Genomic DNA, 25,676 nt, shown 5'->3' on the forward strand with positions numbered 1-25,676 from the left:
AGTTTTAGAGTGGCCATAACAATTTTATCTACACGCAACTTATATGTAGTAGGCCAGGGGATAATAAACTATGTTTAATAAGAATTAGACAAAAAGATAGATTTACCGCCATGCATGGCAGACTTACAGTACAGAAACAATATGTTGTCCAATTTCTGTTCGTATCATAAAAAAGTTCAAAACAGGTAGGACGCATTTTTAGATCGTTTGTATACTAGTTTATGTACATATATGTACTTTACCTTTATTTATCCTATTTATTTTCAGCATATAATTTAAATGCATCGTAAGCTGTACAAGACGTATTTTAGACATCGTATGGCCATCGCGCCATCATCGTTATCCATCGTGTAGCGTTCGTAATCCATCGTGCAGCCTTCATGATCCATTGTGTAGGCTTCGGCTGAGATATGAAGCTTAGATACCCGTCTTCGGTTAACCTTCGTATGTCCATCTTTTGTTATCGTATATAATTTCGGCACAATCGTATAGACTTCGTTATTCATCGTAACTGCTTCGGTCACTTTTTTGTATTTTAACGAGATCGGGACCAAATTCGTACGAACTTACAATTTTCGCATTCGGTTGTCCATCGTATACAAAAATCGGGACAGTGTGACACGGGCATTACTAAGATCATCAACTGCAGTACTGAAAGAACCAGATGCTCTCATTACAATACCTAGGTATTTATACTCTTGAACACTTTTGATAAGATTTTGCTCAAAATAAAAATTACAGTCTTTCAATAATTTATCTGATTTGTTAAATACAATTATTTGAGTTTTTTCTATATTCAATGATAATTGCCATTTTTGACAATAAAGTTCCAATGAGGATAAACAATTTTGTAGCCCTTCTTTGGTTTGAGACATTAAAATTATGTCATCTGCATACATTACACAATTTAGGCTTGTATTCCCTATATCTACTGGATCACACTTTTTATCAAGGTATCCTGGAAAGACATTCATTTGAAAAGAAGGGGACTCAGTATACACCCTTGTTTAACACCAACATTTGAGAGTATGGAATCAGTCAGTCCGGAATTTAGTTTAACTGAATATTTAACACATGTGTACATGTCTTTAATTAAATGGAAAATATTGCCACTAATTCCTTGCTCAAAAAGTTTAGAGAACAGAAAATTCCTCCGGACTGTGTCGAAGGCTTTTCTAAAATCAACAAAACAGCAATATAGATATTTTTTTTGCCCTGAACATGTTATCCACAATAGATTTTAATGTATAAACATGATCAATTGTTCTTCATTGTATTAGCTTTTCTAAAGCCTATTTGATTTTTACATAGTATGTTGTTCTCAGTTACAAAAAAAATCTAATCTGTTGCACAAGATCTTTACAAACAACTTACTTAAACAGCTAGATATTGCTATACCTCTGTAGTTACTTGAATCCCTAACGTCTCCTGATTTAAAAAGAGGTTTAATCATACTTTCTGTCCAACTACTAGGAAATAAAGTTGATTTCAAAATGATATTGAAAAGTTTGCAAATACAATTCAACATATTCACACTAGAATGTTTAAGCATCTCATTACTTATACAGTCAAAACCAACACTAGTGTTATTCTTGAAACTTTTTATAGCTTTCAACACTTCCTGCATATTTATGTCATAATCAAGAAAAACATTAAACCCTGTAGGAAAATCATCCTGTTCATTACTACAATCTATATTTAATAGTTTATTAAAATAATTATACCATTCATCAGAGGGAATATTGGAACTCTGATCACTTTATTATATAAAACTTATTTTTCTAATCATTGTTAAACTGCTATTCGTTTGGGAGGTTTAAATATGTAGTTTCTGTTGCAATTGACCTACCGTTGTCAAATTTGAAATATTACACCAACTTGGATCGGTTAGGGCATTTTTTATTTTTTTTTGTTTGAGGACTGCCCTCCATGCAGTTATCACATCATAACTGTCACAACCTTTGGAAATTTAGAGTTGTGCCAGCTCACATCGCTAATAACTATTTTTATTCTGCATATCTTTGTAATCTTTGCGCCGTGTTTGGAAATTTTAAAATTGTACCAGCGTCTGTGGTGTCCGCTTAAATTGTATAAACGTTCAAGATTTTGATAGTGTCTCAATTTGAACATATTGACATGATTCATTTGACATCGTGCTAATTACCGAAGAAGGGTATCTGTTATCCGAAATATCTAATATTTGTTCATTAAATAAAGTAAATTAAATGGTGATGTTGTACCCTTTTTGACTTGTTATATATCTATAGTTGGTTTTTTTTCTTCAGACAAGAGCCGCGGACATTATTTTTTTGAGACAAGTGCCTCAGTGTACAAAATTGAGATGTATATAGTCCTGTGGAAATAATATTCCAGTATATATTTTCCTTTTGGAACTAATATTATGAAAGAACTTCTATTCCGTGACAATCCAACCCCAAAATAATTAAAAATAAAAAAATTAATAGATTTTTAGAAACGTTTATACATGTATATCTTATCAAATATTATTGGATGCCGAATTGACTCTAATTGGGTGCCGATTTGACTAGATGCCGATTTAACCAGGTGCCGCCGATTTGACTTTTTCGACGGGTGCCGAATTTGACCAGGTGCCGATTTGACTTGTACCCTAAAAAGATCTATTCATTGTTTTAATCATTGAATTAATATAAAAATCCCATTTACAAAATTATGTGAGACAAGGTCATATCTACATGCTATAATTTGGTCAATGATGCATTCTGATAATTTCCGGGGATATGGGGCGAGTCCGGGATCTCAAAATTTTATTGGTTGTTTTTGTCATCTACACGTTTTTTATCACTGATAATTTCCACTAAAATGTATGTTGTAAATAAAGTCTGATTAGCGGAAAAATTAGATTTTTCTGGGGGGAAAAAACTTGTATTAGTCCCATTTTAGTGACTTCCAACCGTCACAAGTCCTTGAATTGTAAGTTAAATATGTGAGACAGGTTCTGCCTGTGAGAGAGGTCGACGTCAGTAATATGAAGCAGACATTACTTGTGAACACAGGCACGAGAAACAAGTGCCTGTGCTTGTGAAAGCCAGAAAGGGGCCGAAGTCTGTGTACATTGTTTTTCAATAGTCGAATAGTCCGAGATTACTCTGACGTCCAACGGGGGTTTTGCCAGACAAACTGGGCAGTGGGGCGTTAGAGCTCCCCATAAAAAAAATGAATAGTTGCCTGTCCTAAAACATTTTTTAAAAAGATGATGCGCTGCTTTGGTGCTTCTGGAGCCGACTGACGGACTTCCTCAATCCGCAATCTTATGGCCTTATGGCACAACTCTTCTCATTGGTGCATATTACGCCCTATGTGTATCTTCCTCCATGATTTTTCTTCAATGTACTTTTAATTTTGGTTTTGCTGTTACGATTGAGGTTGCAGATGTTAGGGTAAGTCAAAATGTCCTGTTTTTGCACTATAGGCCGAAATGATTTCTAACTTCTGTTTATATTCTTCTGTGTTTTCTTGGTCGTCTTCCTAGCAGGGTGCCTATGTTGATTCTGCGGATTCCAATTTCCTTTGTAGTTTGGTGGTACATTTCTTCTCTATAACACTCGTAGTTTGGGCACTCTGTGATGTAGTGTTGTTGTATTTCCTTAGTTCCACAGCTGCATAAATCAGTGGTGTTTTGCCCTGTGGGTTCTTTATAGTAGTTAAGGGTGGTATAGCCAGTTCTTAGTTGTATAAAGATGCTGAAGAACTTTTTGGATGGATAGTCAAAGATTGGGATGTTTTTAATTTAACGTTTGGTGTCATCTCAAAAGATCTCTTCCTGTGTTGCTTAATTCCCAAATGTCTTTGCCACTATAGCATGACACTCTTGTGTGCACCTTGTCTTACGTCTTGAAGGGTAGTTATTTTTTTTTTGGCAAGAGTTGAGTTGCTTCTTTGGCTGCTTGCTTTGCCAATAAGCATGTTAAGTCCGCTTCTTCATTCCCTTGAATATTTGCGTGTCCTGGTGTCAATAGGATGCAAATTTTAATCCCTTTTGTTCTTAGGTCTTCAATGTGTTCTCTGATGTCTCAAATCACATCAATATAGGATTTGGGTGCCTAATTTAATGTGAGGCATTCTACTGCACTTTGACTGTCTGACAGAGAAGATCTTAAGCAGTTAAGTGTGTGGTGATGGTGTTGTACATGTATATATATAGTCTTTCCAGTATACAATATTCCAGTACAATTACAATTGCTACCAGCTGTGCTAGCAAGATGGATCCTCTTTGAGCGACAGGTCTATGTAGTTGTATGACTGGTCTTGAGTCTTCTGTGTACATGATTGCACCAGCTCCATATGGTCTCGGGTTTCCCATGCATGATCCATCAGTGTATGAAGTTGCTTGGTCATTGCTGTGTTACCTATTTATTCTGTCATGACTGTTATACATAGTTTCTTTTGTTTTGACATGTTTGATGTTCTTGATTTCGAGCTGCCGAGTCTGTTCCAGTGTGATGGTGTTGTTTTTGTCCTTGATGTTTCTCCAAGTCTATAAGTAAATTCCAGCTCTATTAAATTGATGTTATAAATGCCTGTTTCTTTTTCCATTTTTGCTGATTGACATAGTGCTTTGCCCATTGGTGTTATATGGATGTCATGGCTTGGAATATATACATTTTGTATCAATTTGTTCATTTTTCATTTATCTCTTTATTTATTTAAGTTTCATCTACAAAACTGTACCTGCCACCCTTTATTTTCTAATATTTAGATAGTTTTCAAAGTGCTTCTTTGAGTCAGCCATTCATCATAACAAACGGACAAATATGACTGTATACACCTTATTGCTATTCTCAGCTGATTTGAGAATCTGTACCACTTGAACATTTAACATCAAACAACAAGAACTTTTCCATCATTGTCCATTGTGGCGTCAGATATTTTGTATTATGTACTGGAACCCTGTGTGATAACATAGATAATGTGTATTTACATGCCAAAAACTGAGTACAGATTAACCTGTCCAGTTGGGAAAGTTTTAATGCCTGGTATTCACAAGATATATAAAAAATAAAGGCATTTTGTGGTACAGAAAATTATAAAATATCTTTTGGATTTTGATGGGCATTCTTTTTCCTTTATGCAGAAGGTGTGAAAATTAACTAAGTTTTGATACCAATTTGAGATATATCGATGCTCCCTCTCAGGTAAAAACTGTATTGTAATGTATTGTATAATTTTTATTGATTGTCCTTGAATGACATGGACAATATTAGGCATGATAGGTATCTACACAACTATAGGTGAGTTGAAGGGTTTAACTGAGTGGACAGTATCCAAGTAATTCAAGTGTTTGTTTATTTTTACACCTCCTGCGGAAAGGGAAATAAAAAACCTTCAAAAACCTAAAAAATATATCTTTCTGAATCACAAAATGGATTTAACTAATATTTTATATTTACATGCTATATATCTAGTGGATGCCAGGCCTTAAAACTTTTCCAAGAGGACAGGAAAGTCTGTACTCAAAAGTAGTTTTTGACATGTAAAAAGACATATTTATCCGTTTGTTATGATGAACCTTGACTTTTATTTCCCTGCAGAAGGTTTAAAAAATATTAGAAGTAAATATATAGTAGATGCCAGGCCTAAAAACTTTTCAACTGGACAGGATAATCAGTACACAGAGTAGTTTGGATTTATGATAGCGTTCTTTCTTATCTCAATTTCAATACATACATGTACATTTAGGCAGGGTTTCTCTTGGGTTTTTTTTTAACAACTTTTTGGTAAAGCAACATTTTCTTGCCAACATATATATTTACCTTTAATCTATACAAATGTATTTACACTATATTCCGTCTATCATGTCTAGTTGAAGCACTTTGATTTTTCTTAATTTTGTAAACGTTTTTAAAAAATTTTGAATAGTTTTATTTACCTAAAGTTAAACAATTGCAAAATTACCTGTGACTTCAAAACAATTATTTTTTGAAAGTTGTAAAAACACTCATTTAAGTGACATTTTAGCACATGTACATTATCAACTGATTATTGATTTTCTATCAATATTTAAACATTTTAGAAGTCCAAGGATAACTGGTCAAGTGTTGACTGATAAAGGGGAAAAGTCAAAGAATGACACCCCGTGCACCCCCCCAAACAAGATTGACAATGATAATTATTTCATAGGAATAGTTTCAATGTAAATTTTCGTCAATGATTTTGTTTTACAAGATATTATTGTCTTATTCTTTCCCCAAAATGAATGTGGTAATGATCATGATGATAACTATGATAAGATAGTTTTTTTTTTTTCAGCTCTGAAAATGACAGATCAGAAGAATATTTTTACATTCAAAGATGAAAGACCTCAACAATGTCCGTCATTAGAATACAGTACAGATTTTTTACACAATAAAGTGCCATTGGTAATAGATAATGGTATGTCTTTGCTGTTGTAATAGAAAATGGAACAGATTTTTTTTTGATTTACAGAAAAGTACTTGTTGTGAAAGAGTTAAGTTACAATGTAGGTACAACTTTTACAAGCAGTATACATCTGACATCATTTACATGTATACTAAAAAGAAGATGTGGTATGATTGCCAAAGAGACAACTCTCCATAACTACATGCATATGTACACCTAAGACCTTTTACAAGCAGTTTTTTTTAGCACTTTCTGCTGAATACCTCAAAAAAGTTGCTGCAGTACAAGTGGTAGCTGTTATATTGCTTGTTGAAAGTATAAATCATTTGGTAAATGTTAGCTGCTAAACATTCAGTGGCAAATATTTCATGCATGTTCAGGACGATTGTTTTAGAAATATAGATATATATATATATATTTTATCCAACGCAGTCATAGGTTTGAACGGAGTTTTCAATTTAGACTCGTATATATATATATATATATATACAACTCATCTAAACATCAACCCAACAATGTTAGATCTGTAAATTTGCTTTCGCAAATTTTTGGTTCTTCCCTCGCCGGGATTCGAACCCATGTTACTGTGATATCGTGACACTAAATCGCCTGCACTGCAGCCGTCCCGCTAGACCACACGACCACCTGGGCATATATATATATCCCATTTGTGCAAATTTTATAGAATTTATATTTGATTGTATTTTTAGTCAAGTTATTGACTTCTGCATTGTGTATTGTGACAGGTACATATCAATGCAGAGCTGGCTGGGCCACCAGTGACAAACCACAGCTAATATTCAAAAATATAACAGCTAAACCAAGGGGTAAAAAGGTAAGTCTACAGAGTTAGTTTAAAATTGAGAATGGAAATGGGGAATGGGGAATGTGTCAAAGAGACAACAACCTGACCAAAGAAAAAAACAACAGCAGAAGGTCACCAATGTAGCAAGAAATTTCCGCACCTGGAGGCGTCCTTCAGCTGGCCCCTAAACAAATATATACTGGTTCAGTGATAATGTTTGTATTTATTAAAGCCCGACTGACTTTTTTATATTCAACGTAGTGGTAGACTCTTGGCTCAGTAAATGCTTTTTATTCATCATAATATATATGTAGGGTATTTGGGCCGAACAAATAAACCACTAATCATACACAACATTTCCTATATATTTTAAAATTAATGCACATACAAATACTATTATATAGCAACATAACAATACATATAGAACATGTAGAATGGCAGGGTGCTGAAAATGTTTTGAGTGATAAAATATTTCAAATGTAAAGATGAGAAATAGACTTTTAAAACTGTAAAGTAAACATAATTCAAAATTCCCAAACAAAGAATCAATGCTTTGATTTCACAAAGTTGTTTCACTGAAATATATACATGTATATATACAGTGTTCAATCTTTTATGTAGATGTTTATTTACATGATATGTTTTACAGGAGACAGACACCCAAGTAGGAAATGAAATAAATACAACAGAGGTCGCAAAATGGTTAATAAGGTCACCATTCGATAGAAATGTTGTGACATTGTATGATGTTCAGGTAAGATATGTACGCTATATACTCAGTTCATTTAAACCTAGAAAAGTACTGATATGTTCTTAGATATGGTAACCTTAATCTCATCAATCATTCATATGAGATAAGGTGAAAGTTGAAAATGAAAATATGTTAAAAGTCTGGAGCTAAGAAATTGTTTTTTATATACCAAAACTATCTTGCTCTTTCTAAATTCGCTTATTATTTTTGAAAAAGATTTATCGGTTGCCAAAATGGTTGTGAAAAATTATTCATTTCATACCATTATTAACCAATGTAGAAACACATGAAAAACTATACACAAAAGTTGTCTGAGTGTTATCTGCTCTGATCAAATCAAAATAATTAAATCTATACGGAAGCTCATTAAAAAAAGTACAAACCTATATAAAAGCTCATAAAATTAAATTACAAACCTATATGAAAGCTTGTTACAGGTTTTAATTCTTATTAAACAATAAACTAGTATATTTGAAACAACATGAACAATTTTAAATCTGTTTCAATGATTTCTAAAGTATGAAATATATATTTTCCTTTCCAGGAACAAATATTTGACTATATATTTACACATCTTGGTTTGAACACAGATGGGTATATTGACCACCCTGTGGTGTTGACAGAGCCTGTATGTAATCCTAACTACTGTCGTCAGCGTAGGTATCATTACTGACTGTTTTAATGTTTGAATACAGATGGGTATATTGACCACCCTGTGGTGTTGACAGAGCCTGTATGTAATCCTAACTACTGTCGACAGCGTAGGTATCATTACTGACTGTTTTAATGTTTGAATACAGATGGGTATATTGACCACCCTGTGGTGTTGACTGAGCCTGTATGTAATCCTAACTACTGTCGTCAGCGTAGGTATCATTACTGACTGTTTTAATGTTTGAACACAGATGGGTATATTGACCACCCTGTGGTGTTGACAGAGCCTGTATGTAATCCTAACTACTGTCGACAGCGTAGGTATCATTACTGACTGTTTTAATGTTTGAATACAGATGGGTATATTGACCACCCTGTGGTGTTGACAGAGCCTGTATGTAATCCTAACTACTGTCGTCAGCGTAGGTATCATTACTGACTGTTTTAATGTTTGAACACAGATGGGTATATTGACCACCCTGTGGTGTTGACAGAGCCTGTATGTAATCCTAACTACTGTCGACAGCGTAGGTATCATTACTGACTGTTTTAATGTTTGAACACAGATGGGTATATTGACCACCCTGTGGTGTTGACTGAGCCTGTATGTAATCCTAACTACTGTCGTCAGCGTAGGTATCATTACTGACTGTTTTAATGTTTGAACACAGATGGGTATATTGACCACCCTGTGGTGTTGACTGAGCCTGTATGTAATCCTAACTACTGTCGTCAGCGTAGGTATCATTACTAACTGTTTTAATGTTTGAATACAGATGGGTATATTGACCACCCTGTGGTGTTGACAGAGCCTGTATGTAATCCTAACTACTGTCGACAGCGTAGGTATCATTACTGACTGTTTTAATGTTTGAATACAGATGGGTATATTGACCACCCTGTAATGTTGACAGAGCCTGTATGTAATCCTAACTACTGTCGACAGCGTAGGTATCATTACTGACTGTTTTAAAGTTTGAATACAGACGGGTATATTGACCACCCTGTGGTGTTGACAGAGCCTGTATGTAATCCTAACTACTGTCGACAGCGTAGGTATCATTACTGACTGTTTTAATGTTTGAATACAGATGGGTATATTGACCACCCTGTGGTGTTGACAGAGCCTGTATGTAATCCTAACTACTGTCGACAGCGTAGGTATCATTACTAACTGTTTTAATGTTTGAATACAGACGGGTATATTGACAACCCTGTGGTGTTGACAGAGCCTGTATGTTATCCTAACTACTGTCGACAGCGTAGGTATCATTACTGACTGTTTTAATGTTTGAATACAGATGGGTATATTGACCACCCTGTGGTGTTGACAGAGCCTGTATGTAATCCTAACTACTGTCGACAGCGTAGGTATCATTACTGACTGTTTTAATGTTTGAATACAGATGGGTATATTGACCACCCTGTGGTGTTGACTGAGCCTGTATGTAATCCTAACTACTGTCGTCAGCGTAGGTATCATTACTGACTGTTTTAATGTTTGAATACAGATGGGTATATTGACCACCCTGTGGTGTTGACAGAGCCTGTATGTAATCCTAACTACTGTCGACAGCGTAGGTATCATTACTAACTGTTTTAATGTTTGAACACAGATGGGTATATTGACAACCCTGTGGTGTTGACAGAGCCTGTATGTAATCCTAACTACTGTCGACAGCGTAGGTATCATTACTAACTGTTTTAATGTTTGAATACAGACGGGTATATTGACAACCCTGTGGTGTTGACAGAGCCTGTATGTTATCCTAACTACTGTCGACAGCGTAGGTATCATTACTGACTGTTTTAATGTTTGAATACAGATGGGTATATTGACCACCCTGTGGTGTTGACAGAGCCTGTATGTAATCCTAACTACTGTCGACAGCGTAGGTATCATTACTGACTGTTTTAATGTTTGAATACAGATGGGTATATTGACCACCCTGTGGTGTTGACTGAGCCTGTATGTAATCCTAACTACTGTCGTCAGCGTAGGTATCATTACTGACTGTTTTAATGTTTGAATACAGATGGGTATATTGACCACCCTGTGGTGTTGACAGAGCCTGTATGTAATCCTAACTACTGTCGACAGCGTAGGTATCATTACTAACTGTTTTAATGTTTGAACACAGATGGGTATATTGACAACCCTGTGGTGTTGACAGAGCCTGTATGTAATCCTAACTACTGTCGACAGCGTAGGTATCATTACTAACTGTTTTAATGTTTGAATACAGACGGGTATATTGACCACCCTGTGGTGTTGACTGAGCCTGTATGTAATCCTAACTACTGTCGACAGCGTAGGTATCATTACTGACTGTTGTAATTCATTTTATGTGGCTAAAAAAATTGTAATTTTATTCTACTCTATAAAATCCAAAAATTGGATCCCAAAGTGATAATAAGGAGATGTGGTATTGTGATAACTCTCCACCAGATACTAAAGAACCAGTATGTAAACAACTATATGTCACTGTATGGTATTCAACAATGAGCAAAGCACAAACTGTATTGAAAGCTGTAAAGGCCCAGAGCATGAGGTAATACCAAAAATTCGGAAGAGAAAATCCAAAAAATATATAAGTTTGGATTTGGTTGTTCTGAAAAAAAGAAATGTTATTTGAATATTACATATTGATACAGATAATGTCTAAAAAAAATTTTAGAAATGTCAGAACTTTTATTTGAATATTACATATTAATACAGAGATGTTTAACTTTACAGAAATGTCAGAGCTTTTATTTGAATGTTACAACATACCTCAAGTTACATATGGTATTGATGCCATGTTCAGTTTGTATGCTAACCATGACAGGATGGGTATGTATGATAATCATTTCTACAATGTGTGAGATAAATAAACATTGTGAATACAGGGGATATGGAATGTATGTCAATGTCAAATGTATTATTAATATAATGTGTCTTCCAACCCCCCCCCCCCCCCCCCCCCCACCCCCCCCCCCCTATTTATTTTTCTGGAATAGCCCTAATGTAAAAAGTCATATTGACAAAAAACTAATTTTTGTTTGCTTTATAAGGAAGGTCCAATATCTAAAGATGTCATTACAAGTTTGTAAGCATATAAACATTTCAGATGATTCTATCAGATAGTATATATTAACTATATACATTTATATAGTTATTAAAATAAAGTATTTGCATACAAAATATGAACTGTAACATTAGGTAAAGTTTAAAAGAATTTCAAGGTTAATGTTACTTTAGGTGCATGTTATGAAAAAGTTTGATAGGTTTTGCAATAAATTTTAAGGTTTAGCAAATATGCTTCACTTTTATCTAAGTATATAAAAAGTTTGTGAAATTTTGTCTTTATTGATATTACACAAGAGAACAAAAACTTGTGCAGGTCATTAAAAGAAACTTTCCTTTTCTATTTTACAGAAGATATCAATTCCCTGATAGTATCCTGTGGTTACCAGACTACACACTTACTTCCTGTTCTTGGTGGACGTCTGGACACATCACAATGTCGACGGATTAATCTTGGAGGATATCACCTAGAAACATTCATGCAGCGACTTCTACAACTTAAATATCCTGGACATTTTGCTGCTGTGTCACTTAACAGGGCTGAGGTATTCCACATGTTTTCTTCTGGTGTTAGCTGCTGTTATTCAAAAAAACAATATTTCATAATTAAAGTCTGTTTCACATTTTCAATTGAACATTTTTGACACTTTTATTTAGGTTCTTTATTTAAACTATAGCAGAGTGACAGGAATTGTAAAAAGCAAAAATGATCAGCTTGATTAATAAAAAATACCACAATAATGACACTTTTCATGGACTTCTTATAGGACTGATTGCCCTTTGTACATTCAAAAGTACTGTTGAAGCATCATATATCTTTTTTTTATGTTTTGAAATATGACTTTGATTGTGTATGTGACTCTCTTTATTGAAATAAGTATGCATTGTTAATTAAAACAGTCATGGTTTAAAAAAAAGAGAGAAAATAAGGACATGTGCACCATATATATAAAGCTATGGATATTAAATGCATATATTTATTTTTATCAGGAATTAGTGAGAGATCATTGTCACCTAGCACCAGATTACAATGCAGATTTACATGAATGGGTTTCTAATGACTATTATGATGAAAACGTACACAAGATTCAACTTCCTTACACTAATGTAGGTAAAATATTCACTAACTATTCCTTTCACTGTTATATAATATATATAAAAAAGAAGATGTGGTATGATTGCCAATGAGACAACTGTCCACAAGAGACCAAAATGACACAGACATTAACAACTATAGGTCACTGTATGGCCCTCAACAATGGGCAAATCCCATACCACATAGTCAGCTATAAAAGGTCCCGTTATGAGAATGTAAAATAATTCAAACGAGAAAACAAACGGCCTTATTTAAATAAAAAAAATGAATGAAAAACAAATATATTCCACAAAAAGAAACGACAACCACTGAATTACAGGCTCCTGACTTGGGACAGACACATACATAAATAATTTGGCGGGTTTAAACATGTTAGTGGGATCCCATCCCTCCCCCTAACCTGGGACAGTAGTATAACAGTACAACATAAGAACGAACTATAAAAATCTGTTGAAAAAGGCTTAATTCATCAAATGGATAAAAATACAGTATAAAGTATTGATGCAAAATACAGAGCACCAATGTAAAATACTGGTAACTAAACCGTAAAAACTAACCATTGAAAAGAGTAACTTGAGACTAGATACAACTGTCCTATACACATATTATACAACTTAAACTAAAGAACACCCATGTAAAGAACTGGTTCAACAGAAATCTACCTACAACTTATGTCAGTTAAATATACACACAATACTTCAGTACATTCATGCAATACACAATACAATCACAGTAGAATCATGTTAAATAACTCCTATACAAAAAATATAATTATACCTGTATAATATTAGGTAAGTGTACAGGTAAGACTAGCATGACAGACTCATGCAAGTTATGTGTAGATTAAATACATATTTACCCACACTAACTGAGATTGGATTTACAAAATACAATGCAAGTTATATATGAGGTATGATATAATTTATTATATGTGATTTTTATAGGCCCCAGGAAACCAGCTATCAGCAGAGCAAACAAAAGAAAGAAGGGAACAACAAATAAAAAGATTGAAAGAAGTAACAGCAAAAAGGAGATTGGAAAAAGTTAGTTATTCTTTTTAATGTCAGAAAATGTAGTAAACTAATGTAAAGTCATGGTCTCAGATTTAATGGGATTGCTTGAGGGTAACTGAATACCAAATTTGCAGGTCAAGTTATTTATGGGACATTTCAATCAAGATTGATTATCTAAATAGGCAGAAGATTCTAAGGAAACTATTTATAGCCATGAGTCTTAAAAAAACAGACAATATCATAGCCAAAAAAATAAAAAGCTGAAAAGACCAAAAACAGTTCACAAAAAGGTTGTTTAAGATATTTTTTGCTCTTTGATTATTCACACTTACTGATGAGGGTAAACATGCTACTCAAAGAGAAGATGTATTAAGGTATGTGGAAAGGGAAAAAATAGAATAACTAATAATGAGCGTTGTATGTTCAATGTTTGAAAGGGAAATTGTCTTATTTCCACAAATGCTATGTGTGAAAACAAGCAATTCCCTTCCCGGCGTACATTTCTAAACCTTCTTTACATAATTTCCTGACACAGATGTATCTTTCTCTTTATGACAGTTAGCATCCGAGGAACAGAAGTTACAAGAGTTAATGAGTATCCAGGAATTATTGGAGGATGAAGACGATGATGAGGCATTTGATGTAAGTAAATTAACTTATTGATCCACCCAGCACCCCTTAATAAAAAGCATCTAGAATCTTCAACACATGTGTATTTGTGTTGATATCACATAGCTTTCTCATTATGAAATACATATAAGAATATTTTTTTTACGAAGTATTTGTCCTAGTTTACCATGATTAGTTGGTCACATCAACATGACACTTATTACTTATTACACATGTTCTCTATGGTATAGATTAAACCTAAAAAATATAATGCAAATACCTGCTTTGACCTAGATTTGACGGTTAACTGTGCATTGAAATGGGATATAATGTAGGCAGGTCATAGTTTCCTATTAGCACACATTCTTGTTTTTCATAAATCTGAATAGTCTAGATAGTTTAAAGTAGGTTTATATAAATTAGAAACATATTTATTTACTGTCTAAATTTGCTTAAATGTACGGTACTGATTTATTGAATATCAAGACCTATCTAACCTGCATGAAAGAAAACAATTAACTTGCATAAGTAAAAAACATGATTAAAAAGAATACAAGAAATAATATACTTATATATCAGTAGCTTGATATTTAGATTTGCCTTCTATCATTACAGCGAGCTTTACAGAACACATCATTTGATACACCAGAAGAATTACAAGCAGAAATAAACAGATTAACAATAGCAATACAGAGGAACAGAGCCAAAGTTCTTGGGATAGAGCCACCTCCTGCTGAAGAGGTAACAATATGGTGATCAGGGCTCGTAGTCATAAAATTTTACTCAATATTTGGGATCGAAACACAAAATCCAGTATATAGATAGGTTGAATTCTGAGTCTTGAGTTTAAAAATCACACTTCAAAGTATATTAAGACTGCGAGGATTGGACCGAACAATTTAACCATCATTTTTGAAGGTTACAAAATTCTGTTTAATATATTTGCTTTATTATTTAAACATTGATGCTTAAACACAATTCAGATTTTAGTGCTTTGCTTCAGGAAATGTATTTTTTTAAATGGATGAAACAATCATCGCATGCATAGTTATTCACATTAAATTTTTTTATCGTCATTGGATTGCTGCCTATTCTCCACCCATTTCACCCACATCACAGAAAACAAACTGTTTTGTTGCTGTTTTTCCTCTTGATATGTTTTTAATATATCAAAACACATGTCTCTGATACATCAACAGTGAAATGTTGCTTGTTTTGCTTTTAAAGTTTTTACCTTTCTAGACTAATTAATTTTCAGCCTAAGAAACAAACAGTTTATGACCTTTTGGAAATTCCTGATGACCAGTTGTCTGCTGACCAGGTACTGACCAAGAAAAAACAAAGAATGTTGAAGAATGCCAGAGAGGGAAGGCTTAGAGCACAAGCTTTACAGATAGAAAAAAGACAAAAGGTATTTCACTTATAGTTCAGTTCAAAGATAAGATGCATTTTGTCAGATGCTGATAGGATGTTTTTACTAAGTGCCATTTATTTAGTTTTCTTATGGACACAATATCAATAATATGTTTACAATATTCATACAAATATGTCCTTTAATCACCAATTGGAGAGCTAAAAGGTTATAAGCTAAAAATACTAATTTTTATTTGTCAGTATTAAAGTGAAGGCAACATTCTATAACTATTAAAAATTTGATGGCTTTGTTTTATAGGCAGGACTCACATTTACATACATCTTTGACTTATAAAACTATCAAATTGAATATGATCATGACAAGAATTAGGTGTTTAGCATTGAAGTCAAAATGAGAATCTGAACATGTTTGCTACTAAGATTATACTATACAAAATGCATTTATGAATTCCATGTATTCCTTTCCTTTCAGTTTCCATTGAACATCTGATTACTGACTTATTTTTTTTTTTATTTAATATCGACTATTTTGAATGTTTTTTGTTCAAGTATACAGTGCAAGAATCAGTCATCTTTTATTTGTCTGCTCACACTGAGAACAACTCTAAAGTTTGAAAACATTGAAACAATTTCATGTGATCCAAGCCATGTTGGAATTGGAATGTTTCTGAACCACTATTAAAAGGTCACCTTTGATACTTCCCACGAGTGACTTCTTAATTGTTTTGACTATGTATCTAAGTCTGGACAGTTTCCTTCATGTCACAAAAAATATGTTTTTTTAATCAATTTTCAAGGAGATGGAAGAAGAGAGAAAGTTAGAACAGAGGAGAAGGAAGGATTTCAACGGATGGTTACAGGAAGTAAGAGGGAGGAGACAGGTAAATATTATCAAATTGTCAGTTTAAAATTTGTACAGTTCAACTTGAAAAATTAAATTGGTTGTTGAATATCAATCACCAACATGTTTTGAAAAGAGCAAGTTATTGTTAGGATTCAGTTATGTTAATTTTATGCTCATATTTTGTTATGTCATATTATTACTCTTATATAATCCAACAATATTTGAAAAAAAAAATCAGAATAAAGTTACAAGAAATGTATATACCTGTGGTGTAATTTAAAATTTTTGAAACAATTTGAATATAATTCTTTTTTTTTCATTTTCAGAAATTACTGGATGCCAGAACATCAAGAAAACAGAAGAAATCAGACATGGCAAAGAGGAGGACATTAGCATCTCAACAGAGAATGAAAATGATAACACAGTTAGCTGCAGGTAGTCACTTCTCTAGACCAACAATAAGGGGTTCTGCACAGGGTTCTTTTCTTTCTTTTGCTTAATTTTGTTTTTCAGTTTTAATCAATTATCTCTTTTATCACAGTTATTATGAAGAGCTCATGTAATTACTGACTTTGATATATATGTATGAATGCATGAATTAGATTTATTTTCACCAGAGAATTCAATTGTTGATATAAAAAGTGAACATTATGCACATTGTTTAATGTATTTAGGTATGTTGAAAGATGTGTATAGTGACAGATAATAATTGTAGACCTACAAGATGCCCATTTTTTTTGGCAAATTGGGTACTTTGTGTAATTTTGATATTATTATGATATTTTGTACAAAGTTCAAATAATACATGTAATTAGATACCTTTTATATTTTGTTGTGTTTGGAAAATTATATTTAGTGAATTCCTTTTCTTCCTGTTATTTTATAGGAGAGAGTAGTTCAACAAAGAAGAAAGCTGATACGTTTGGACAGAATGATGCTGACTGGGATGTTTATAAGGAGATAGTAAGTTTTTAACATTGTTAAATGGTTTATAAGAGGAAAGTCAGATTTGACATTATAACTTTGCATATTTTAACAGATATGTACTAGATTTTTTTTCAATTTTTCAAAAAAATAAAAGACTGGTTGATTTTATTTAGTTTTGCTGATTTGTAGAAATCAGAAGATATTTCCTTTCAATATATAGAAACAATAATATTGATGCCCTAAAAACATATCAAATAAAAATGGCATTACCATGATTACCATCTATAATCATGTTTATATTCAATTTAAACAACTTACAAAAATCTATATGTATTAGGGCAATTTTAAGAATAATGTTGTTTTTACATATTTTATGATTGTCACATGAAATGTTTATAAAATGAAACACACAAGTAATGATCAGTACACAGAAATGTCAAATGTTATGTAGATATTAATGTGACACAAGAATTAATTTACCTGATGAAATGTTTTGTAGCATCCACAGAATGCAGACAGTGATTCAGAAGTGGAAGAAGAACAGATAGAAGAATTAGAGGCCATGTTGAGGGAACACGATCCAGAATTTCAAAAGTATGTAATATAACTGGAGTCAGAATGTATAGATTGTTAGGAAAAAGTTATTTCATGCTTTAGAAAGATTTGTTTATGAATAAAGGTCAACATAGGGTATGATTACATATAAAAAAGACAGCAACCTTACCACAAGAAACTTGATCACTTCAATCCACTCATGGGATTAAATGTTGTTATGCTTTTTCACTTTTTTAGCTTACCTCATCACTTGGCGTCTTCATTCACTTTTACAAAAATCTTTTAGATAGAGATAAAAAGTTAACCGCAATAATGTTCAGCAAAGTAGGATCTACAAATAAGTCATCATGACCAAAATGGTTAGTTGACTGCTTAAGAAGTTATTGCCCTTTGTAGTCAATTTTTGACAATTTTCATTAATTTGGTAAATTTTTGTAAGTTTTTACAAAATATTTTCCTTTGTAACTAAAAGGCCAAGTTTATTACAGGTAGAGAAAATTGTAAGTAGCAAGAATGTTCAGTAAAGTAAGATGTACAAACACATCACCATCACCAAAACACAATTTTGTCATGAATCCATCTGTGTCCTTTGTTTAATATGCACATAGACCAAGGGAGCGACACAGGGTCTTTTAAAAGAGCCTTTAGTTTTATGCCTATGCTGCTAGGACATTAGATGAACATTAACAGTTCATCCTTCTGTCTGTCCTTTTCTCTGTCTCAAAAATATTTTTCACATATTATAAGCAAGCTTGAGCAGGGATAACAAAAAGTTTGAGGGAAAACTGGCTAATTGTGCTGAAGAATAAAGGGATTTAGTTATTTGTTTCTAAATAATTGCCAATGTTGAAACATGGCATAAGACATTCTTTTAAAAAATGTTCCAAAAATTGAGTGTCAAACAATATTCAATGTGTACCTGATAACACATAAAACAAATACATCAGTAAAAAAATATTTGGTTTGTCATATGTTGAGTATTTTTTACTTTTGGTGTAAATTAAGTTTTCAATACACAGAAATATGTCTTTTTCTTTTTCTTGCTTTGACTTCAATTTGAAATAGTTTTAGTAACATCTAATGTCAAACCTTACATATATTATAACAATTCCATTGAGTAATACAATATCATGATACAAGGAATAATTCAGTTAGTGATCATTTAGATACAAAGGATGGACAAATAACCCTACAAATATGTGAAATATTTTTTTTTTATCATTAAGAAATCCAATTATTTCATTGCAACCTCTGTGATCTCTAACAATTTACTATTAATACTATTTTTTCGTGTTCAATTTACATTACAAAAAAAAATAATGACATTTTATGTTTAAACTTTTATTCTTTATTTGATTAATCAAAGAATCAGTTTCATTGAAGCCTGTTTTATTTGACAGAGAACTAGACTTGGGAGGTTCTGAGGAATTTGATATTGCTGAATATTACAGACTTCACCTGGCAATAGAAAGAGTGAGGTATGTGATATAAACTTATCCCTTTAAAAGACCTGATTATGTTCCTTAAAATACTACATCTAAAACAATGCAAAGTTAAAAAAAAATAAAACAAGTTCACAAAAAATACTGAACAATATTATAAAATGTATAGATGGCTATATGTTGCTGACAGGAAACAATTACTTAATCTATTGATTTGAAATCATGATGTCTAGGATAATCCCAACAGAGTCATGTTCTTATTTTGATAAAACTATGGAATTTGCAATCTCATTTGTATTTTAAATGGCGCTTCAGATTATAAATTGAATTTTTTGCAGCTGTTGGATGTTATAAAAATCAATATAACCTTTTGAAAAGTAAGTTTTGTTCTTTTTCACCTGGCCTGAAAGCTTTTCTCATCACTTGGTGTCCGTAGTCTGTCATCCTTTAACTTTTACAAGATATATTTTACATATGTTGTTGTTTTATAATTACAGGGTACCAGAATTATTATTCCAGCCATCAATGATTGGTGTAGAACAAGCTGGTATCGTAGAAACTATGGACTTTTTATTACATAAATATGACCAAGAAAAACAGAAACTGTTAGTTCAGGTAAATAAGCACAGCAGTGTAATGATTGTGTAAAACAAAGTATTTAGGTGTTTTTTTTTATTATGGCATAATAGTATGCACATATTTACATCTACGTCCAGAAACAAGGATGAACCAAATGAAATGGTATGATATTTTTGAAAGAAACCTATTTATAAATAACTAGAATTTTACTGAAGTGCTTCAATTTTCTAGCAAAAAATCTGAGTGTGAAATCACTTTCCAACAACATTAAGTTTATCAGTAAATCATCAGGAAGCTTTTTTGTATGTTATGATAACTTGGATTTAATGTATGACATCTTAGGCTTTGTTTACTTATGCATTTTAGTTTTCAACCTCATTAGAATATTTCTAAAATGTTGAAAAAAAGTTAAAAAAAGGACTTTTTCGTTCATATTTTTACATAAATAGGGCCGTTAGTTTTCTCGCTTGAATTGTTTTACATTGTTTTATCAGGGCCTTTTATAGCTGACTATATGCGGTATGGGCTTTACTCATTGTTGAAGGCCATACGGTGACCTATAATTGTTAATGTTTGTGTCATTTTGGTCTTTTGTGGATAGTTGTCTTATTGGCAATCATACCACATCTTCTTTTTTATATATTGAAGTGTATGTAGATATGTCTTATTATATTTTTTAAAAAATCTCTATTCTCTAGAAAATTGCAAATATGCTTTAAAACAAAATAGTTCATTTTTTTTTAAATTAACTTATTCTGAAACTGACCCTATTATTTTTATGACTGAACAACACAGCTTACACACATTATTTCATCTTTTAATTTTAAAATTGAATCAGATATTACTAGAAACAATACATATTTGTTAAATCAGGAGTAGTTGCAACAATTATATATTGGAGTCAATGAAATGTCAAAAATTCAAAATAAAAAGCACACAAACAAAAGCACAAGAAAAACGCACACAATATGAATAAAGAAATTTGTTTTATACAGCTATATTATTCTGTATTTCCTTGGTAATTGCATATGCTTATTATTAATATGTGATAAATAGATAATTACATGACATGTTCCCAAGTAATTCCTAGTCCTGTATCTGCCATTATTAAGACTGTTGGCTAAATTCAATATTATATCTTTTGTTTCATTACATTTTTATATTTTGTTATATCTTTTTTTTTTAACATTAATGAATTTGTTGACAAATTTTAACATCTTATTAAGTGTGAGTGTTTTATCTACAGAATGTGTTCCTAACTGGTGGCAATGCATTGTTTATGAATTTCAAGGAGAGATTAGAAAAAGAGTTGTTAGAGATGAGGCCATTCCAATCAATGTTCTCAGTTACCAGAGCAGGTAATCTAACAATATGTTCTTAGTTACCAGAGAGGAAGGCCATAAACTATGGGATATTATATTTAAGGCAATGTTGGCAAAAGAGCCCAAAGGGTAGGAATAAAAATGAATATTTTGATATTTAAAAGCAAAAGCAATGTTTTTTTTAGCAGGAAATGTAACCATACCATTACAAGGAAGCCACCATTTTACATTGTTGTGATCCATGAGAACAATTTTCAGAGCTTAAAGTGACATTTTTTATGGTAAATTAAATGTTCTTTCCTTTCCTTAAGAACTCAACCTATATAGATTAAAGGTATAGGGAAGGAACACGGAACCATTGCTAATGTTTGCCATAATTGTTCATTTCTTTTGCCTCCATAAATGAATTACAATTTTCAGATAAATGATATAGCATTTTTAACAGCATTTCAGAAGTTACTTTTAACATGCCCTTTTCTTTTCAAAGAGCCTGTTCTTGATATAAAAGGATATTTGGTAGGATTGTCAATGAGACAATTATCTATCAGTGTTCCAGCTAGGTTTTCAAAAGGGCAGGGTGCCAATCCTGAAAAAGGGCATTTAACGTGCGATATGATAATATGAAAAGGGCATATTTTAATAAAAGATGTTAATCAAACATTTGTGTTTATTTGTTGAATCACAGGTTATACAAGAACAACATCATTAGCCCATATAGAACTCTATCTTTCTACTTTTAAGGTAGCACAATACAAAGATTTTTTTACTTCCAATCACTAACATTTGAAATGCTGTAACTTTCTTATGAATGCATAGAAAATAATAAAAGAGGTACATGTAGATAGATAAAAGATTAATCTTTTAAATGAATGTAATATTTTTATTATGCAATCATTATGTAATCAATTATTATGTAATTAGTGGCAAAATCTGGGTAAGGTCACTTGAATGAATTTAGCTCTTTCATCTCTTTAACTATACAGAAAATTTTAACGAAATCTTAATCAACACATCATGGGCTTCAAAAGGGTGTCTCAGATTGTCTCTATTGTATTCTATTCTCTCATAAATCTCCAATTAGTGAAACATCCTAACCACATAAAAGAAGATAATGTTTAATTAGGTGCAAAATTTGTTCTATACATTCTATCTGAAATCTGAGACACCCTTTTGTAGATAATGACCATAGGAACAACATATAATAAAATCAAGCCTCTAGGGATACCTATGCAGAAGCTAATTTCATTTGAAAGTGGAAATTTGGTGAAAAATATTTTAGACACTGTTAACATTATAATTGGTTACATAATTGTTGCATAATGCTAACATTGCATTAATTTGAAAGAGTAATCTGTTAGCTATCCAAAACTACCACTTTTATAAATTTTCAAGCAATTTTAAGAAAGTTACAGCATTTTAAAACTTGGTAGTTGGAGTTATAAAATCTTTGTATTGTGCTACCTTAAGGCTGAAAAACTTGTCAAGCAGCTTGTCGCACAAGTTTTTTTTATCATTGCTTGGCACAGTTGAACTTTATATGCAGTATGTTTTGAAAGGAGTCCTGTTTCATATTGTTTCTATGGTCTACCACATTTTACCAGTTTCACCTTTCTACCCCTGCTATGCTTGATGGCAATACAGCACAAAACAGCTGTGCTCAGTAAATTCACAATTTTAGGATATAAAGCAACAGTGAAAATAGTATAAAAAATAAAGAATACAGAAAAAGATGACCAAGGGACCCTACCAACACTGCTACTGAGACCCTCTTTAACTTTTCCCATAACTCAAAATAAATACCTAAACATATATATTCTTAAGCAAGAAGTATGGAGACATATTTTAGAATATGTAAATGGGTTACTCAATGCTAGGAAAAAAATCAGATTGAGTTATCTTTCTTTATTCCGGTGTGCTCCTTCTTTGGAGGATTATAAACAGTACGTAAATATGATGTAAATATGATCACAATATGGCGGCCGATTTTGTTATTTTCGTATCAAAAATGAAGGCAGTCAATGACAAATACATCTGAATTTTCTGTTTATTTTACAGAAAACAAGTAAAACAATGTCTTTAACGAGTTTATTATGGTTTTCCAACTTTCTGTCATTACGTTTCCTCCATGAAACTACCGTAAACATCGCAAATTGTGCCCAAGTTGTTGTATGCACATTTCTTCAAAGATAATTGCCGACTGACCGATTCTATTTGAACGAATTAAGGTTGATGATCATTAATGACCCATCCGATAAACGGATTACCTATAACAACAGATTATGACACCAGATGTAACCATTGATTAGCTTGGGGTCGTAAAAAAAGTCATAAACTTTTCCCCAGGTAAAATTTAGTAATTAGTGTATCATATAAATACGCAAATTAATATGCAATCGATCTTCAAAAAAGGCAGGGCGCCCTGGAAACTGTAAAAAGGGCACAGGGTGCCACTCGGTAAAGGGCGGGCACCGCGCCCTCTGAAAACGGCCTAGCTGGAACACTGTCTATTGCAGGACAATGAAAGAGTATTTTAAAGGATATAAAAAGCTCCAGAAAAGTAAAGTATGCTATTTTAAAACTTCTTTATTGATGATAATTTTTTGTTTGTGTTGTATCGAAAACATTATAATCGTGATAATTGTCATATTGTAGTTGATCCAGTATTAGATGCCTGGAAAGGAGCCAGAAAATTTGCCATTTCTCCAGATCGGTCAGTTTACAGTATCACAAAGGCAGACTACACAGAAATGGGAGGAGAATATCTTAAAGAACATTTCCTATCTAACAGATACTTCCCTTCTCCTGTGTCAATAAAACTAGAAAAATAATAAAATAGTTTTCTTCTCACTCTGACAAAGTTGGAAAAATCAAAACTAGGTGTGTTGTTTCCAGCTAAAGCAGTGCAATAACGTATGAGTTTGTGATTACGTCAGTTTATGGGGAACTACTAGTGGTTAACAATGATATTTGGTATGCAGTTGTAAAAGCAATGGGGCTTTTCACTTTATGTAGAATATTTGGTCCTGCCCCTCATTGTCTTATAGACTATGTGATGTTATGCTATTGTTTCAGAAAAAGGGAGAAAGTTTGGGCCCATTAAAACGTTTAATCCCGCTGCAAATGTTTGCACCTGTCCTAAGTCAGGAATCTGATGTACAGTAGTTGTCGTTTGTTTATGTAATATATACGTGTTTCTCGTTTCTCGTTTGTTTATATAGATTAGACCGTTGGTTTTCCCGTTTGAATGGTTTTACACTAGTAATTTTGGGGCCCTTTATAGCTTGTTGTTCGGTGTGAGCCAAGGCTCCGTGTTGAAGGCCGTACTTTAACCTATAATGGTTTAATTTTTAAATTGTTATTTGGATGGAGAGTTGTCTCATTGGCACTCACACCACATCTTCCTATATCTATAGAATTTTTTCCTGGTTTAAATGTCTTCAAGTTTGTGATTAATCAGTTTTAGATCTAGATGAACTTTTAATTGCAAGTAAATTATATTTGTTATGCACTTAACTAGCATTTTCATTTCTCATTTCTTTTGAGATTATTTGGCCCTGTCCCTTCATCATGGTTTATAGACTATAGATTTTTTGCACACTATAAATTCAGAAATTATTGTAAGATTTAAGAACTTGTATTCTGAACCTAATATATGCATTTTGTATACAAATAGGCAGACTTTCCCAAAATAACAAAATTTAAACTTGCATTTTAGTCCATTCTTCAAAAATCACAATAATAAATGCATGTAATTATTTTAACTGAATTTTTAGTAGCTTACATGTTGAAATTCAGTTTAAGTTAGTTTAATGGTAAACATTTGTTTGATGTGTCAAAAAGGTGAGACCAATCTCTATTTTGAATTTGCTGCAATGCATTACCATGATTTCCAAGTGAAATAAAGTTATATAATTTTACATGTGAAATATATCTTGATTATTTATGAACCATATAACTTATGATATTGGACATAGATTAAAGACTATTACAATCAACCGGGTGTCGTTTTGGCAAAAAATTACATCACATTGGAAGTTGATTAGAGTATCAAAAATATTGGATGTCGATTTGAGAATCGTGTAACATCAAATTTGGACGTCGTTTTGAGAAACAGATGTCGATTAGAGGTTAGACTTCGATCTGAGTCTAACATATGTATTGAATGATGACTCTTTTCAGGGTTTCATTGGATCTGAACCTCATATGTATCGTTCATTTGTCCAATAGGTGCTCCTTAAA

At 32.5% G+C, this 25,676-nt stretch overlaps 1 protein-coding gene across 3 annotated transcripts; it reads left to right on the forward strand.

The window, feature by feature from the left end:
• Positions 1–649: 649 nt before the first annotated feature.
• Positions 650–24,325, forward strand: LOC134706418 (actin-related protein 5-like). 3 transcript variants are annotated; one of them, XM_063565335.1, is made up of 20 exons: positions 650–686; positions 6,289–6,411; positions 7,146–7,234; positions 7,854–7,958; positions 8,500–8,611; positions 11,347–11,442; positions 12,028–12,221; positions 12,667–12,783; positions 13,717–13,815; positions 14,344–14,427; positions 15,010–15,135; positions 15,653–15,805; positions 16,566–16,649; positions 16,939–17,047; positions 17,499–17,575; positions 18,039–18,133; positions 19,495–19,572; positions 20,034–20,151; positions 21,362–21,473; positions 24,090–24,325. In XM_063565335.1, the coding sequence occupies exons 1-20, from the start codon at positions 665–667 to the stop codon at positions 24,263–24,265; spliced, it is 2,169 nt and encodes a 722-aa protein (XP_063421405.1). In that variant the 5' UTR covers positions 650–664; the 3' UTR covers positions 24,266–24,325. The 3 variants fall into 3 exon arrangements, with proteins under 3 accessions (XP_063421405.1, XP_063421407.1, XP_063421406.1); XM_063565337.1 differs by lacking the exon at positions 650–686 and adding an exon at positions 2,548–2,609; XM_063565336.1 differs by lacking the exon at positions 650–686 and adding an exon at positions 2,818–2,952.
• The last annotated feature ends 1,351 nt before the right edge of the window (positions 24,326–25,676 follow it).

Source organism: Mytilus trossulus, chromosome 2, assembly GCF_036588685.1.
Source record: "Mytilus trossulus isolate FHL-02 chromosome 2, PNRI_Mtr1.1.1.hap1, whole genome shotgun sequence".
NCBI lineage: Eukaryota > Metazoa > Mollusca > Bivalvia > Mytilida > Mytilidae > Mytilus > Mytilus trossulus.

Coding starts and splice junctions, on each gene's coding strand:
- LOC134706418 (XM_063565335.1), top strand. CDS start 665: ATGCTCTCATTACAATACCTAG. Junction 7,959..8,499: donor TGACATTGTATGATGTTCAG/GTAAGATATGTA, acceptor TTTCCTTTCCAG/GAACAAATATTTGACTATAT. Junction 15,136..15,652: donor AGCCACCTCCTGCTGAAGAG/GTAACAATATGG, acceptor ATTAATTTTCAG/CCTAAGAAACAAACAGTTTA.